Source organism: Phascolarctos cinereus, unplaced genomic scaffold (assembly GCF_003287225.1).
Source record: "Phascolarctos cinereus isolate Bilbo 61053 unplaced genomic scaffold, phaCin_HiC Scaffold_9;HRSCAF=440, whole genome shotgun sequence".
NCBI classification, from domain to species: Eukaryota; Metazoa; Chordata; class Mammalia; order Diprotodontia; family Phascolarctidae; genus Phascolarctos; species Phascolarctos cinereus.
Window position 1 is genome coordinate 215,692,766 of NW_027556402.1, and position 18,037 is coordinate 215,710,802.

General features: G+C 44.8%; 1 protein-coding gene across 1 annotated transcript in view; it reads right to left on the reverse strand.

The window, feature by feature from the left end:
• DKK3 (dickkopf Wnt signaling pathway inhibitor 3) overlaps nucleotides 1-16,221 on the reverse strand; it is a 65,789-nt gene extending 49,568 nt beyond the window's left edge. Inside the window, exons 1-4 of the mRNA XM_021001976.2 lie at nucleotides 16,013-16,221; nucleotides 14,793-15,090; nucleotides 2,564-2,701; nucleotides 1,888-1,968 (exon numbers count right to left, since the gene is read on the reverse strand). Of these exons, the coding sequence (XP_020857635.1) occupies nucleotides 1,888-1,968; nucleotides 2,564-2,701; nucleotides 14,793-15,068 (495 nt within the window). The 5' untranslated portion in view covers nucleotides 15,069-15,090; nucleotides 16,013-16,221. The remainder of the gene's footprint in view (nucleotides 1-1,887; nucleotides 1,969-2,563; nucleotides 2,702-14,792; nucleotides 15,091-16,012) is intronic.
• Between the last annotated feature and the right edge of the window lie 1,816 nt (nucleotides 16,222-18,037).

Below are 18,037 nucleotides of genomic sequence, written 5' to 3' on the forward strand. Positions count from 1 at the left end.
TCTCAGAATAATCTTTGAAATGCATAAAATAAAATACATAGATTAGAAAGGAAACCAAAAGTTAATGAAAATAAAGACGGGATGTTTATTTTACTGTATTTTATTTTTTGGCCAGTGAAGTTCACTGACCCTCTGGAGCGTATCCCTAAGAGATCTCTGGATCCTGAGCTAAGAAATCCTTCTCTGGAGAAATTTAATCCACATAGAATAGAGGCAATAAGTGTGGGGGAAAATATTTGGAGAACAGTTTATATGACAACAAGCATAACATGAGGTAAAATAACACTGAAAGGCCTTGGAATGATGATTGATGAGGTAACCAACTGTGATTTCAGAGAACTGACAGCGAAACATGCTTCCTGTCTCTCAACAGACAGGTAATGGACTACAGGTGTGGAATTAGGCATACCTTGTCAATCATGAACAGCACATTGATTTGTTTCGCTAAACTTCATTTTTTTAAACAAAGGAGGATTCTATAGACAAGAAGGTGTCAGGAAATGACTGGGATGCTTTTCAAAATATCAACAAGTATCTTTTGAAACATGACTAATGGAAATATGTTCTGCATGACTTCACAAGCATAATTAATATCAAATGTCTTGCCTGTTCAAGGTAGGGGGAAGGAGGGACAGAATTTGGAACTCAAACTTCAAAAAGACAAATGTTAAAAAATGTTTGTTACATGTAAAGGAGAAATACTTAAGGAAATAAAAATGTATTGGAGGAAGAAAATCAACAAAGTTTTTTTAATTAAAAAAATAGTCAGAGACCCCTATACATTCTATACAGGACAGAGCTCATAGTCTGTTATATATGTGTCCTGAAGCTATTCTGGTAGGGTGCAATGGGGACATGCAGGCCCACCCTTTTCCTCAGAACATGGACATTTGAATCTAGGTACTACCTTCTGGGAACTAGGGCAGCACAGTGGATAGATCACCAAACTTTAAGTCCTAAGACCTTAGTTCAAATCCCAGTTCTGCTAGTGGTCCTTGTATAATGGTGGGCAAGTCACTTAACTACTCTGGGCTTAGTTTCTCCATCTGTAAAACTGAAGGCATTGAACTAGATGACCTTTAAAGTCTATTCCAATTTAAAATATATGATTCCATCGCTGCTTTTGGCTCAAATATTGCCTCCACTTGTCTCTTAACCAGCAGTTCTAGTCCACAAATGGGCCACCATGTTTTCTGAGTATAAAATATTGGAGAATACCTCAATCTCAGGACAACTTGTGTGGTACTGGGTAATCAGAGGCTGACACAATAGAGAGCCAAGCTCTGGAATGGCTGGAAGCCCCTACTCCAATTCTAAGCCATTGCCCTGTCTGATAGCGGTTGGGCTTATACTGTTAAACTGCATGGGCCTAAGGGAACTGATTTGCCATGTTGGTGGCCCATGGTGCCTATGTCCCTTGGCTCTTGCCTTATCTTACTGGGGCCCAGGCCTCCACAGAACTTCCCAGGCTGCTTCACTGTATGACACCAAGCATGTTTCCCTTCTGTTTTCAGCTCCCCTCTCTATATTCTCTTTGCCCATTACAATGTAACTTCCTTAAGGGTACAACTACTGCTTTGTTACACTTATAACTCAGCTCTTATAGAACAATACCTGGTATACAATAAGTGCTTAATATATGCTTTTTCTATCTGTCTAGATATGGCTTCTGAGGTCCCTTCCAGATTTAAATCTATGATCCTATGACCCATCCCCCACCCCCAGCCCTCATTTTTCTCATCTGGAAAATGGCAGCTTTGGATAAGATGATCCTTTCACATCCTTTCCAACACTAAATATAATCCTGTCCTCTTGCTCATGGTGGAAGCCAATGCTTGGGTTTCATATTGAAATACTGGAAATAAAGAAGGAATAGCCAGGACTTACATGATTCCTTTTCTCTTCATCCTTTATGGTGGTAATAATGGTCTCTGAAACAACTGTTTGTCCAGATTGATTGTTGGTTACCTAGGATGGAAACATTGGCACAGGAAGGAAAAATGGAATGTAAGATTCCAGATGTATCCAACAAGTCAGTCCTATGCTCCTATCCTTCCCTAAGGGAGACACATCTGGAAAAGCAGCTTGACTGCTAACACTTGCCCTTTCTTTCACAGTCACATGAAAAGTCATCAGATTCAGCCCTACATAATAATGACAATGCCCACTGCAACCAGGCTTTCCCAGGGAATAACCCTCAACAGTGTCTCAAGCGCTTTCCCAGACGGCGTCTCGTCTGAACCCCACAACAGGCCCCTGCACCTGCCCCAGGGGTGTCCCCCCCTTCTTCATTCAACAAGTCACGTGAAAAGGAGAAATTCGTAGCTGTCTCTGGCTGCAATTATCATCTCCATGTGGAAACAGAGTAAATATTAGTTGAATGAATGATGCAAATCTTACACCTTGAACACATGAGAACTCCACATGGCCTTAGGTGGGAGATCTTTCTGGAAAACAGATTTGTGAGACCTCTGTTTTCCCAAGGGAAGAAGCCTCCTTTCCCCCTTCACGCGAGGAGACATCACTGCTACAGACGTGATGAGGTGCTGTGCACGTCTCATACCTTGTCAATTTCCTGGTGCCTGTAGATGGTTTTGTTTCCAACCTTGACTTCACTGTGGGAGTCATTGTGGAAATTGGGAGGCAGGTCTTGCAAGAGGACTTCTGATGATGCCTTGGTGGCTTCCTCCTCTGCTTTCATCTACAAATTCAATAAAAGCTTGATGAGCAATTTGATGGGTCTGAAAGTTATCAGTCAGATCCCAACAGACTAGAGGAGTTATTGGTGGCGTGGTGTTTCAGATACAGGAAGCTGGGGTTCATTTCCCTGCTCAGGCCTGTGTTATGACTTAAAGCATCATGGTGTAACCAGAAAAACCAATAGACAAGGAGTTGGGAGAGCTCACTCTCAGATTAGCATGTCCCACTCTCTCTCTGTGTAACCTGGAATGAGAAACTCCTGTCTAGACTTCACTTTCTTCCTCTTAAAATGATGATGATATCCAGCTCTGAAATTCTGGGGTTCTATGAAACCCTACTGCTATGCAGCCAGAGAACCTGAGAACAAGTATGTTATTCAGTAGTTCTCTCATGTCTGACTCTACCTGAACCTGTGGACAAAATCCGTGGAGTTTTCTTGGCAAAGATACTGGAGTAGTTTTCTATTTCCTTCTCCGGTGTATCTGCCATTTTACAGATGAAAAACTGAGGCAAATAAGGGTTAAGTGACTCATCTAGGGTCACACAGTTAATAAGTGTCTGAGGCCAGATTTGAACTCATCTTCCTGTCTCCAGGCCTGATGTTCTATCCAGTGCACCACTATCTGCTTCTCAATAGATAAAACCCTTTGAAAAACTGCTAAAAATGAAATGAAAATAATCACTAACAACAATAGCTAATGTATATTGTATATAGCACTTTCTATATGCCAGACACTGTGCTAAGTGCTTTAATCAACCAATAACATTTATTATGTATCTGCTAGGTGCCAAGTGCTTTCTAATTATTATCTCATTTGATCTGCATAATAACCTTGGAAGGTTGGTGCTATTATTATCCCTATTTTACAGATGAGAGAACTGAGGCAAACAGCAGTTAAGTGACTTGCTCAGGGTTACACAGCTAGTAAATATCTGAAGCCAGATTTAAATTCAAGTCTTCCTAAATTCAGGACCAGCACTCTATGCATCATGCCACCCAACTGCCTCTAGGACATGGTGGGCAGGGCATGCACAAGAAGGTAGGTATCCTGCTGTCATCCTCTGTTTAGCCACATCTGGATGTTGGATCCAATTCTAGGTACCACATCTAAAGTGAGGCACTGACAAGATAGAGTATTACTGGAGATGAGCAGCCAGGATGGTGGAGGTTAGGGCTGGGGGAAAAGACGGTACCAGACCATCTTAGGCTAAGCTGAGAGATATGGCTTTAATTTAGACTGCGATCTCTGTCATCCAATAGCTGAAGGACTGAGACGTGGACTTAATCATCTAAGCTCCCATGAAGTACCAGGCATTATGCTAAGGTGTCAGGGTTACAAAGACAGAGAAGGAACAGCCCATGACTTTTAGAAGCTTAGGGGTTGGGGTGAGGGGAAATGTGTACACAGACAGGCATATGCAGGATAGAAACAAGATTAACACAAGGGGAATTTTTTGCAGAGAAAGCACCAGTAGCTGATGGCATGGATCAGGTACAAATGAGGTGATGCTTGTGTTGAATCTCAAATCAAACAAAGCCAAGGGATTCTGAGAGGTGGAGGTGAAGAGGATGTCTGTCCCAAGAATGGGGAACAGCCAGAGCAAAGCCACTGACGTGGACGATGGAGCGTTTGTTATGTGTAAAGAACAGTAAGACCAGTTAGGAAAAAAGGTGAGGTATACACGTCTTCTCTTCTTTTCTTTTCTCTTCTTTTGTGGAGGAAGGAGATGAGAGAGGAAAGAAAACAGAAGCATGAGGAGAGCTTCAAAGGGCAGGCAGTCCCTAATGGAACATGTCACAGGGAAGCTGGGGAGGGTCAATAAGAAAAGGTGCTCTGGAAGGAAGGGGGAGATAATGCAGTCTCTAGGAGCAGAAGCCAGTGTGTGAAGGATTCAGAAGGAATGGTTCAATAAGAAATGGGAAGGGGCAACTAGGTGGCGCAGTGGACAGAGCACTGGCCCTGAACTCAGGAGGACCTGAGTTCAAATCTGGCCTCAGACCAAACACTTGACACTTACTAGCTGTGTGACCCTGGGCAAGTCACTTAACCCCAATTGCCTAAAAGCAAAAAAAAAAAGAAGAAGAAGAAGAAGAAAGAGAGAGAGAAATGGGAGCAGTGCAGTTTGAGGATACTGGCAACAAAATAAGGGCAACAGACTGGGTGGCTAGGGGTCAGAGCAGAGAACGAAGAGTTTTGGGGTTTTTTGCATGACTACACATCTATAACCTGTATCGAGTTGCTTGCCTTCTCAATGAGTGTTGGGTGGGGAGGGAGGAAGGAAGAAAATTTGCAACCTAAAGTTTTAAAAACAAATGTTAAAAAAAATTGTTTTCACATGCAACTGGGAAATAAGATATGTAGGAAATGGGGTATAGAAATCTATCCTGCCCTACAGGAAAACAGAAGAGGAAGGGGATAAGAGAAGGAGGGGAGAGATAGAAGGAAGGGCAGATTCTGTATTCAGAATGCACGCTGTCTTGGGGTTGGGAGAGGGATGAGATGGAGAGAAAATCTAGAACTCAAAATCTTGTGGATACGAATGTTGAAAACTAAAAAGAAATCAATTAATGAATCTAAAAAAAAAAAGATGAGGCTGGATGACCAGTTGGTGAGTATATCATGATGGTAATTCCTTCTGTGTATGGGTTAGACTACATGGCCATTGAAATCCTTTCCAACTTTCAAATTGCATAATTTCATAAAAAGTCCTATATCTGTCTATCTATCCATCCATTCATCTAGCTATCCATTTATCCATCCATCTATTTATAACAGTACTTTTGTGGTAGCAAAGAACTAAAACGAGAAAAATGAGCATCCGTCAACAAGGAAATGGCTGACCAAATTGTGGCATATCAACCTAATGGCATGCTGTTATGTTCAAAGAAATTTAGGAATAGGAAGATTTTTATGAATTGATGCAAAATGGAATACAAAGAACCATGAGAACAATGCATAAAATGACTACGAAAGGGAAAAAATGTGGAAAGACAGTATAACTTTGAGCAATGCGATAAAGCAATCAATTTCAGGGGACTAACAGTGAAACATACTCTTTCCTCCTAGCTGAGAGGCAGTGAATTATGGGCACAGAATAAAGTATACATTGTCAGGTTAAAAAAATAATAATATAAGGGAGAGGTGAGTATGTCTGTAGGTACAGAGGAGGAACTACAAAGGGCTGTCACGTGGGGAAAAGATGGGGTTTGTTCTGCTCAGCCCTGGGGGCAGAGCTAGCAAATTTTGGCTTAATATGAAGAACAACTTGCAATTTATTGGAGTTATCCCAAAATGAAGAGGGCTACCTTGTGAGATACAGGTATTCTCTCCCTAGAGATCTTCAAACTAAGAATGGGTGGCCACTTCTCAGCTATGTTGGAGGGAGAGTCTTCTTCAGGTGTGGCCTGGATTTAGCTTCTAGTAAGTAGGGCCTATTTCACTCTTTGTACTTGAATACTCACCACAGTGCCTGGCACATAGTAGGGGCTTAAGAAGTGCTTGTTCCCTTCCGACTCTGAAAATGATCAAATTCTGTCATTATGGGGAGAGATTGAAACTAAAATGAGAGGGAGGGAGGGAAAGACAGAGAGAGGGGAAGAGAGGAGAGAGAGAGAGAGAGAGAGAGAGAGAGAGAGAGAGAGAGAGAGAGAGAGAGAGAGAGAGAGAGAGAGAGAATCTATGGGCTCCAATACTGGGAGAGGGACTCAGAAATAGATAAAAATCAGAATGCACGGCATCCCAAAAGTCTTAGTGTGGTTTTAAGCTAGCTTAAGAGAAGAAGGGGTTATTCTAAGGAGGGACAGGGTCAAAAGAGAGAACAGAACAAATGAGGGGCAGGATAGGATTAAGGGAAATATACTTAATTTTTCACAACATGTCTACTGTGTTTTGCATGACCACACATGTATAACCTGTATCAAGTTGCCTGCCTTCTCAATGAGGGTGAGTGGGGAGGGAGGAAGGGAGAAAATTTGGAACCCAAAGTTTTAAAGACAAATGTTAAAAAAAAATTGTTTTCACATGCAACTGGGAAATAAGATATGTAGGAAATAGGGTATAGAAATCTATTCTGCCCTACAGGAAAATTGAAGAGGAAGGGGATAAGAGATGTGGGGGGAAGATAGAAGGGAGAGCAGATTAGGGGAATGCATGCCATGCTGGGGTGGGAGGAGGTACAAGATGGGGAGAAAATTTGGAACTCAAAATCTCGTGGAAGTGAATGTTGAAAACTAAAAATAAATAAATTAATAAAAAGAAAAGAGAAGAAGGGATTAGTTTCAGAGAAGTCTTTTCTATAGAGACCATACATAGAGAAACTTTCTATAGAGACTTTCATACAGAAAGAGAAGGATGGGAAGTTTAGATTTAGGTGTGTCCAAAGATTGGAACTCATGCCAGGTCATCTCAATATTCTGTACAAAGTAGGAGGCAAGGTCATCTACTAAGAAAGAAGTGGTGCTTTGGCCATTACATGGTTAATTTGTTCTGTGCAGCTTCAGTGCCTAGCACATGGCAAGAGCTTAATAAATGACCCAGCTAGCTAGCCATCTAAGCCAAAGGAAAACAATCCACTTTGGCATGTGAATGATCCAATTTGGTTTCCTATATTGGTCAAGTAACCAAATAATGAGCAAGTCTCCACTCCCCTTAATGCAGCAGAAATGAGCCTTTGTGCAAAATCCTTCTCAGCAGAATGAGCTAAAGGCCGTTTAACAGCATCATAAACCACCGAAAGTGCAGTTTTGTCATGGAAATTTTATGCACCCGCAACTATTATTGCCCTGGCAGGCAATCTTGGGCACTTAGCATGTTATATTCAACACAGAAAGGCTATGTAGCCTATTACATATGGCACATACGAAACTTATTGTTTCCATGAACCCATTACAGGGGCATAATGTGATAACAGGGAGAAGATCTTCATTCCAGCTCAGAACTTGGGCTCCACCCATGTAGCAATAAGACAATCTGACAATACAGCAAGCCATTAGATTCACCATGATCATAAATAAACATAGAATGCTAGAGCTGGGAAGGAACAGAGACAGCATGATATGGTAGAAAGAGCAGAGAATCCAGAGCAAGAAAACGTGGGTTCAAACTCCAGCTCTGAAAGGCGCAGGCAAGTCACTTCTCTCTGGGTCATAGTTTCTTCTCTATAAAACAAGGGGTTTGGACTACGCAACTTCTAAGGACCCTTCCAGCTCTAAACCTATGATCTTAGGATGACCCTTTAGTCTGACCCCTGCGTTGCACATGTGGGAAACTAAGGCCCAGAGATGATGCAAGTATAAGGTTACACAGTTAGTAGGACCATAGATTCAGGGCTGAAAGGGACCTTAGAGATCACCTAGTCTACGCCCTTGTCATTTTACAGATTAGGAAACTGAGGTCCAGAGAGATGAAATGACTTGCCTTGATAGAATTATTTACTAGATTATAAATTCCTTGAGAGTAAGGACTAGTTATGTCTTTGTATTTGCATCCCCAGTGCCTAGCTCAGTGTCTGGAACTTAGAAAATCCTTGTTGATTGATTGGCTGGGAGTCATTACATAGTTAATGAATGTCTGAGGTGGGATTCAAACCCAGGGCTTCATGATACCCAGTCCAGTGTTCTATCTATTATCCCACACTGCCTCTAGCAGAACCAGGACTACAACCTAGGTCTCCCAGACAATCTTTCTATCATACCTATAGAAAACAATAAACAAACAACAATTCTATAGCGCTTTATAGTTTTCCAGGTGTTTACTTAGATCACTTCACTGATCCCCAAAACAACCCTTTGAAGGAATAATAGTATTATTCCCATTTTACAGATGATGAAGTAGAGGCTGAGGTTAAGTGACTTCCTCAGGGTTGAACAGCTAGTAAGGATCTGAGGCAGGATTCAAACCCAGGTCTTCCTGATCCCATGTAAAATACTCTATTCACCACACCAAGCTGCCTCTGCAAATTATCGGGAGCAGAAGACATAGTCCCCACCTTTTCTAACTTGAAAGGCTGTTGTGTAGATAGAATGCAGTAGGACACATGAAAACATTTTGCAAACTAGAGCTAGAGTAAAGAGCTAGGCAGAAAATAAGTAGTAACTGCTGTTATCACCAAACAGGATGACAGGATCAGTTTGTAATGCAGATGCCTGGAGCTTCACTCACATCTTCCACCAATGACTTCCAATTGAATGGAACTTGTTTTTTCCCCATTTTCAGGAAACCAACAGCCTGATGCAGCTGGACCATGAAATGTTGAGAAATAAATTTAATGGCAAAATCATGGCATAACTCTATAAAAAATTGATGCCTTAAATTGAGTAAGGTCTGCATGGTCCCCACTTTTCAGCAATGGAAAAGAAACAAAGCTGCCTTGATAAGAACGCTACTGTTTTTGTGGAAAACATATCACCCTTTTTACCTGGGGAGTAAGACTACCAGGAATTGAATAGAAATTAAGGAAACAAGCATTTATTAAGTACCTACTATATGTAAGGTGATTTGTAGATATTTCTTCCTTACAACAACCCTGGGAGATGGGTGCTATTGTAATTCCCACATTTTATAGTTGAGGACACTGAGGCAGACAGAGGTTAAATGACTTATCCAGGGTCATGCAGCTACTAAGTGCCTCAGGGCAAATTTGAACTCAAGTCTTCTTAACTCCAGACCCAGTGCTCTATCCACTGTGCTACCTAGCTGCCTGAGGAAGAAAACTAGCAAGATCTAACTTGGAATTAGTCTCATTCTGCTTGCACCCAACAGGTAGAAGTCAAAGCAATGGGTGGAAGCTGCAGAGGGGAAGATTCAGGCCCTCTATGTATTTGAGGATGGGTAGCTAGGTGGTACCGTGGATAGAGTGCCAGACCTGGAATTAGGAGGATTCATCTTTCTAAGTTTAAATCTGGCCTCAGACACTTACTAGCTGTGTGACTTAACTGCCTCAGTTTCCTCATCTGTAAAATGAGCTGGAGAAGGAAATGGCAAACCACTCCAGTATTTTTGCCAAGAAAACCCCAACTGGGGTCACAAAGAGTTGTACACGACTGAAAAATGATTGAGCGTGTATAGGGGTAAGCTTCTTAACAACTAGAGTTATCCAAAATAGAACGGACTTCTTCAGGAAGCATCTCAAATCTTCGAAGAGATGCTGAATAACCAATTGGCAGCAATACCATAGAGAAGCTTCTCAGTCAGGTATATTTTGGACCAGATAGGCTCTGAAGTACCCTCCCAGTACAGATTCTAGGATACCAACCCGGCGTGATGTTAACTTCACAGAGTCAAAGATTTAGAGGGGGAAGGGAACTTACAGATCCAACCTTCTCCTTTTATAGGTGAGGAAACTGAAATCCTAGAGAGAGGAAGTAACTTGCCCCCATGTGCCACTGCAGCAAGTATACCTTCTAGCTCAACCTTACACGTCGCACTTCATTACATTTACAAACATTTCCTAGCACAATCTACACCTGTTCCCAATACACTACATCCCATCTCTATGTCATTGTATAAATGGTCTCCCACGTCAGGGACACATGCCTTTCTCACCTTCACTTCCTTCAAAGCACAGCTCAGATGCCACCACAGGGAGTGGTACTCTCTCCCTCTTGAAATTATTTTGTGTTACTTTTCTTATACTTTGGTTTTACTTGCAAACATGCTGTAGCAACCCCAGAAAAACGTAAATTACTTGAAGGCAGGGGCTGTTATTTATATCTTTATGTCCCTAGCACCTAGCATGATGCCTAGAACAAGTAGATGCTTAACATATGCTATTGAATTGCATTATCTCATTTGCTACTATTCTTCAAGGTAAATAACTATAAGTATTATTATCTCCATTTTTCAGATAAAAACACTGAGGCTCAGGTATGTAAAGTGACTTAGAGGTTTAACTAAAGTCAGATATCCAGACTGTGATTAAGGTTACTGGCCACTCCATATTCTTATCTCTCCATCACTAATTTTTCTAGCATCGTGGAAGGATTTAAACTAACCCCTCACAACACTCTTAGCCAATGCCCATTATGGAACACTAACTGGTAATTTGAGCAACATCTCGTCATTGTGGATAATTTAGCCACAAAATGAGACAAGGTCATACTTTGAATTTACATTTGGTCAATCAAGTCATTCCCAGATTCCTTCTAGCACCAAGGCCTGTTTGGAGTTAAAGTTTCAAATGCCAATTCAAGTTTTATAGAAAATGGAAAAAAAGTTTTAACACTGAAATAAAATACGGGGTTGGCCTCCTACTTTTTGGTGGGAATCCACTTTCTTCCTTAGAAAAAGTCGAAATAAGCTAAAGGAAATGGATGAGTCAGCCTTCAGCAAGGCCAGGGTTCCCATAGCTGTATCTCTCTGAAAATAGAGGCAGTATGAGATGAGCCAACTCTGAAATAGCAAAGTTAAGCTGAAGTGCTACTTTATGGACCTGTCTGGCTTCCCTCTGTCTCATCACTCTTTTCTAGCATCCTTTGGCAGACACTGGGAAATAGAAAATTAGAGCGCCAGGATCTGGACCATTTTTATATCGGTTGGGACTGTTTGTAAGACCTGAGCCGCTGGAGCAACTGCCTTTAGCCATGGGATCATGGGATTATAAAGTCAAGGCTCAAAGGGATGTTAGACATCATCTAGACTGACCTCTTAGCTCTAGAGAAGAGGTAACTGAGAGGCCTAGAAAAGCTAAGTGACTTGGCCAAGATCCTACAGATAATAACTTGTAGAATCAGGATTCAAACTCAGGGCTTTTGATGCTAGGGCTCTTTCCACAATTCTACATGGGCTCCATTTGATTATGACCAAGTCACAACCTCTTGGGATCTCTGTTTCCTTAAATGTAAAATGAAGGGAAGGTATAGACTAGATGATCTGAGCTGATTTCCAGATGATTTTGTTAGATTTCTTCTAACTAAATCTAGAGTCTTTTGATACAAGCTGGCCCAGCATATGCCAACTAGGAAGGTGTGGTAGGGACCCCCAAACATAACCCAGGGCTAGAAAAGACAAAAGAACTATTCCCTTTGGTGAGAAACATCTTAGCATTCAAGCAAAATGTTACATGTAGTACTCTGGGTAAGGCAGAGTCTGTACAACTTAGAAATTTTTCTTGGCACTGAATAAAGTGAGACAAAGGCATAAGCGAGGTCAGAGCCATTCTGACCAAGGAAGAAAGGGGCGAGTGTTGGGCTTCCTGTCACTTTGGACACCTAGCTGACTCTTTTCTGAAGAGTATATAAACTGAGTAAAAAGGAGGAATTTCAGACCTTAAGCCCTGAAAAAAGATAGGCCAATGAATTCTGAGTAATTTTAATACCCAGTCTTGGTCCCAAACAGGAAATGAACCATATCTCCTAATTCCTGGAAGAGAGGTGAGAGAATATGGGTGCAGGATGACAACATCCACTGTCAGATACAGTTATGGTATCAATTGTTTCTAAAATGGGTGTTGGTTTTTTTTTTTTAAGTTTCTCTTTATTAGAGGGAAAGGTTTCACTCCTAGGTGGTTGAGGTGAGATGATGTCCAGAAATTAATGTGGCATTGACAAAAAAAAATGGATAATATTAAAGTTTATTTTTAAAAAATGAAAATGGTTAACAAGATAAACCAAGGGGAAATGAAATTTTAAGCAATTCAGCTTCCTCACAAAAAGGAAAGTGACTGCTAGGTTACCCAGCTACCCGTGATGTTGGTACAGACCTGCCTGCCTTCAGATCAGGTGCTGTGGAGCTAGAAAGCAGTTTCACAGAATCAAGCAGCCCCAGCAATACTCATGAAAGAATAAGGGCAAAGGGGCATGAGACTGAAGTGGGTCCTGGAACTTACAGTGTTAGTACCTGTGCCCTTGGCATCTTGCTCCAACCCTAGATCATCCCCTGTTTCTGTTCCTTTCTTTCTGCTCACAAGGCCACTGCCCTACCTAAGGCCTTTGTCACCTCTCCATTGGCTTGTTGCGACCAGTTGGTGTTCCAGTTTTTAGTTCTCCCAGCTCCTTTGGAATGGGGACCCAGCTGGCCAATTCCAGTTGGGCAACTCAGCTCCTCCTCTCCTCTCTTGAAAAGGGGTACTAGACCCTTACCTGAGGGTGTTCTGCCCAAAGGAAGATAAATTTTGATGGGTGAAACCTACACAGTTATCTCGGGGTTTACTGCCTAGGTTTCTTTCTCAAAGTCCAAGTCTAAAACCCAATTCATCCTGGATTCCATTGGGACAATAATAGGTCCCTGGCCAAGCACCACCTAACAGCTATTTTTTGGGCCCTCCAGGCTCAGAGTGTAGTAAATAGTGTTTCTCTTCTGGCCAGCAACCCTGAGGGTCTTCCCCTCCCAGTTCGATTTTTTTTTTTAATTAAAGGGGCCTTGACTCACTTCTTCAACAGGCCTATTCACTGAATGGGCGTTGCCTCACTCAAAGGGAGAACTGGGAAAGATCTTAACGTCTGCCACTGCATCCTGGGCCATCTCCAGTTGTCTTAATCTATATCTGGCCACTGGACTCAGATGGCTGTGGAGGAGAAGGTGAGGCTGGTGACTTTGCCCAGCCCTGCCTCACTCCAATCCAATTAAATGCATCACATCATCACACACACAGACACACACACATACACAGACACACACACACAGACACACACACACACAGACACACACACACACAGACACAGACACAGACACACACACACAGACACAGACACACACACACACACAGACACACACACAGACACACACACACAGACACACACACACAGACACACACACAGACACACACAGACACACACAGACACACACACACAGACACACAGATACACACACAGACACAGACACACACAGACACACACACACACACAGAGACACATACACACACACACACAGAGACACACAGACACACACACACACAGACACACACAGACACACACACACACACACAATCTTCCAACTCTAATCTGTCATATGCACACAGATGCCACAATACAATAATCTTCCCAAGGCACAGGTCTTTCCTCATCACTCATTTGCTCAAAAATTTTCAGTGACTCCCTATTACCTTGAGGATGAAAGCCACACTTCTCAGCTGGGCATTTAGAGTCCTCCACTATCTGTCTCCAACCTACATTTCCAGACTTATTTCATATGGCTTCCTTGTACACTCTATGTTTCAGCCGAACTGGACTCCTAGCTATTTTCCAAATTCAGAATTCTATTTCCTGTCTGCATTTTTGCTCCAGCTCTCTCCCTATACTCCTATGCCTGGAATATATTCCCTCTTCACTTTTGCCTTTTAAAATCCTTATCTTCTTTTAAGGCTCTTTTCCTGGTCTCACTAGGTGTTAACTGTTTTCTCTCTCTGCAATTTTACCAGTACACTTCCTATCCCACAGTAAACTGTAAGCTCCCAGAAACCAGGGACTGTTGTATTTGTATCTCCAGAACCCAGCACAGAGCTTTGAACAGTATGAATGCTTAATAAATAATGGCTGAGTTGTTCAGACCCGTGCCTGTGAAAGCCTGACCTCATTTGGGAGGCCCAGGGGCAAGAACATTTCTGACTACTTTTTCTTGTCTCCAAATTGTACTTGGGTTGACAACAAAGACCCTGAATTTTACAGAATCCTTTTCTATACTGATTCCCCTTTGATAGAGGCTGGAAGTAGCCACAGGGCACGAGAGAGAGGAGAAAACACCTGCATGAGGGAGTGAGCTCACCAGCAGGAAATCCCAGCTCCTGTGGACTGTGGCATAGCAAATGGGGGGTGTTACTATCAAGCTCTGCAAGAAAAGCCTCCTTCGACTTCCTTCCTGAGTCTAACCAAGGCTATTCGATTCTGTCTCCGAAGGCAAAGCAGGTGCCTTGATGGTCCGCTCTGGATGGACTTGGACCCAAGATGGGTGGGCCATGGCCACTTGCTCTTAGCACAGTTCAGGTACATAGTATGTGCTTGGTAAATGCTTGTTGGCTGACTGGCTGACCCGGGGCACACTCGAACCTCCGCCCACTCGCACAGGACCCTGCTAGTAACCTGGCCCAGGATCTAGCTTCCTTGGGCTGCTATCTCCAGAGCCTAGAAGCCTGTTCGCTCACTGGGTCAGTGCACCTACCTCATCCACGGCGCTCTGCAGCTTGTGCTGCGTGTCTTCCATCAATTCCTCCACCTCACGGAACATCTCGTCGAGAGTGGCTTCCTCCTGCGGAAAGGCGAGGCCAGGCAGGGGCCCTTCCCGTTGGGCCTGGGATGCGTAGGAAGGAGCTTTGGGGAAGGGAGAGGAGCTGATGGGCAGGGTGGAAGGGGCCGGGGCAGCTCGCCCCGCTGCAGCCAGGAGACCGAGCAGCAGCAGCAGCCTCGGGAACAGCAGCATCCTCGGAAGTAGCAGCATCCTCAGCGCCCTCAGGGGCTGCCTGTGCGGGGAAAGGGCCAGGGGTGACACTCAGGTCCTGCTGCTGCCCTGTCCCTGCAGTTCGCTGCCTCCCCCAGAACCCTTTCCTTCCCCTGCAGCTGACCAGCCCTCCCTCCTTTTCTCAATCCAGCTCCAGGAGATGCTCTAGGCCCTGGCCCAGAGCCCAGCCCCGACGCCCCCCCCCCGGTACTGGCCCCCTGGGCTCCGTGCCTCACTCCCCAGCTCCCTCTGGCCTTTCTCCAGGGAAGTTCCCCCAGTCCTTTCCTGAGCCCCCTTCCATCCCTGATCCTCCCCCTCCATTCCTCCTCATCTCGCTCCAATTTCCCCCCTTCCTTTCATTCTCTCTTCTTTCAGCCTTTCCCCAGGGATATCTCCAGTCTTGCACCTTAGCCCCCTCCCATCGCTGTCCCCTTAAGACCTGTTACAGCCCTGTCTCTTCTCCCTCCCTCCTAATTTACCTCCAATCTTCTCCCCTCCTGGTATACCCCATCCCCCTCCTTCAAGCCCCTCCCCAGGAATGCCCCGTCTTTTCCCCTGAACCCCTCCCAGAGCTGTCTTTCTTGCCAACCCTCCTCCATCCTACGCCTACTCCTTTCCCCCTCCCACCAGTCTTACCCTTTATTTCCCCCTTCCCCCGGCTCCCTCCAGCTCCTCCCCAGTGATGCCCCCAGTCCCTGACTCAGAGTGCTGTCCCTTCTCCTAGAGCTGCCGCCTCCCCCCCACCCTCCCAAAGCTGAGGTCCCTGCCTCCCTACCGGTCCTGACTTTCTGTCCCCCTCCCTAGCTTCTTCCAGCTTCTTGCCTTCTGTACCTGGTCCCTAGGGATACCCCCTCTCATCCCCTCTCCCAGCTCGCTCGCTCCTTGCCCTGGATGGGGCCTCCGCCATCGCCCCCTTGTACCGAGGTGGCCTTGGCTTGGCTGACCTGAGCTTCTCCGAATGGCCGCCGCCGCCGCTGCTGCGGGGAGAACCGGGCGGCTCCCGCGGGTGGCCAGAGCAGGAGGGCCGGACCCAAAGGACTAGGAGATGCGGCAGCTGGTACCCGCCTGAAATCCGTCCACAGCAAAGCTCGCTAGTCAGCCTGCCTGCCTGCCTCCCTGCCTGCCGGGCAGTCCGATCGGAGGCGGGCTGTCTGCGCAGCCCTCCATGATTGGCTGGAACCCCGGCACTCCTGGGGCGGTCCGAGATGCCTGGGAGAGGGGCGGGGTGGGGCGGGGAAGGCTGAGGGGTCCCGGGGCTCCGACAAAGCAGAGTAAGACGCACCCGCAGTTACTGAGTCATGGGTGCTCCCCCCTCCCAGCAGCTGCAGCTGGGTTGGAGCTCAGGAAGCCCAGATGGACCCAGCACCCAGGGGCGTTGGTTGCGCGATAGGCAAATGGTACGGGGGAGGGGGGAAGCCCTGACCTAGGAAAGAGGAAAGCTGTGCTCTAGTCACAATTCTGCCACTGTCTGTATGACCTTGGACAAGTCCATTCCCTCCTTTACCCCCAACTCCCCTCAGTTTCCCCATCCCAAAGAGATTAGAGACATCTTTAAAGCTTAGCAAAGTCCCCCGGTACTACCTCCACCCCACAATCAGTGTAGACCAAGGACGACCGAGGGCTTTTATACCTCGGCACTTCAAACTCCACCACGTATTGACATTAAATCGGGACCCAAATTAGCAGCGGGGCAAGAGGTGGGAGGTGGGAGGGTGAGGGATAGGAGTCAGCCTTCCTAGTCGTTGGCCTAAAAGGAAGGACTTAAAAAGGAGCACCACCACTGAGAACCAGTTTATCAATCCCGGATGAACTCATACCATAACCCCCCTCATTTTCTTTACTTTTCTTTTTGTGTGTGTGTGGGGGGGGGGCGCTTGCAGACACTGGTCCTGAGGGCAGCATGGAGTAATGGATGGAGAATCTGCTTCTGAGTCAGAAAAAGCTGAGTTCAAGGCCTGCATCTGACACACACTAGTGGTGTGACTTTGGGCAAATCACTCAGTACCCACAGAAAACTCTCCAAGACTTTAAGTTGAAGAAAAGGTACCAACTTGTCTTGGTAGAGATAGTTTTCTTCCTGAAGAATTCCCTACCTTAGTAAATTCACAGCTCCAGATTCAGACTAGACCCCTCTAACAGAGTAATGGTCTGGGCAGAGTACAAATGGATTAACCATCTCTCTTTCCTTATAAACATTATCTTCCCCTTCCCCCCTCCCCAATCCTCTCTTTTTCCAAACTTCACTATTCCCAATCACCCAGGTTCATAAACCTAGCTGTCATCCTCTACTCTTCACTCTCTCACCTCCCATATTCCAATCAGTTGCCAAATAGTGTTGATTTTTACCTTCCTAACATATTTTATATGTACCCCTTTCTCTCCTCAAACACTGTCACCATCTTGGTGCATGTTCTCACTACCCCATGCCTGGATTATTGTAGTAGCCTTCTGATTGGTCTCTCTGACTCAAGTCTATCCCCATTCCAGACCATTCTTCAAATCAGCTGTCAAGTTGATTTTCCTAAAGCACAGTCTGACTATGTCACCTCCTATCTGACTCAGTGAACTCCAGTGCCTCCTATCACCTCAAGGATCAAATATAAAATCCTTTGTTTGGCATCCAAAGTCCTTCATACATTGGCATCCTCTACCTTTCCAGTCTTCTTACACTTTGATCACCCATACATACTCTTCAATTCAATGGCCTCCATGCTCTTCCTGGAACAAGATACTTCATCTCTCTGGTCTGTGTATCCTGGAATTCTCTCCCTCCTCCTCTCCTTCTTCTGGCTTCCTTCAGGTCTCAGCTAAAAATCCCCCCTTCTGCAAGAAGCTTTTCCAGATCTCCCTTAATTCTAGTGCCTTCCTTCCAAGATTAAGTCCCATCCATCCTGTTTATATCTTGCTTGTATGTAGTTGTTTATGTATTGTCTTTCTCCTTAGACTGTGCCCTCCTTGAGGGCAGGGAT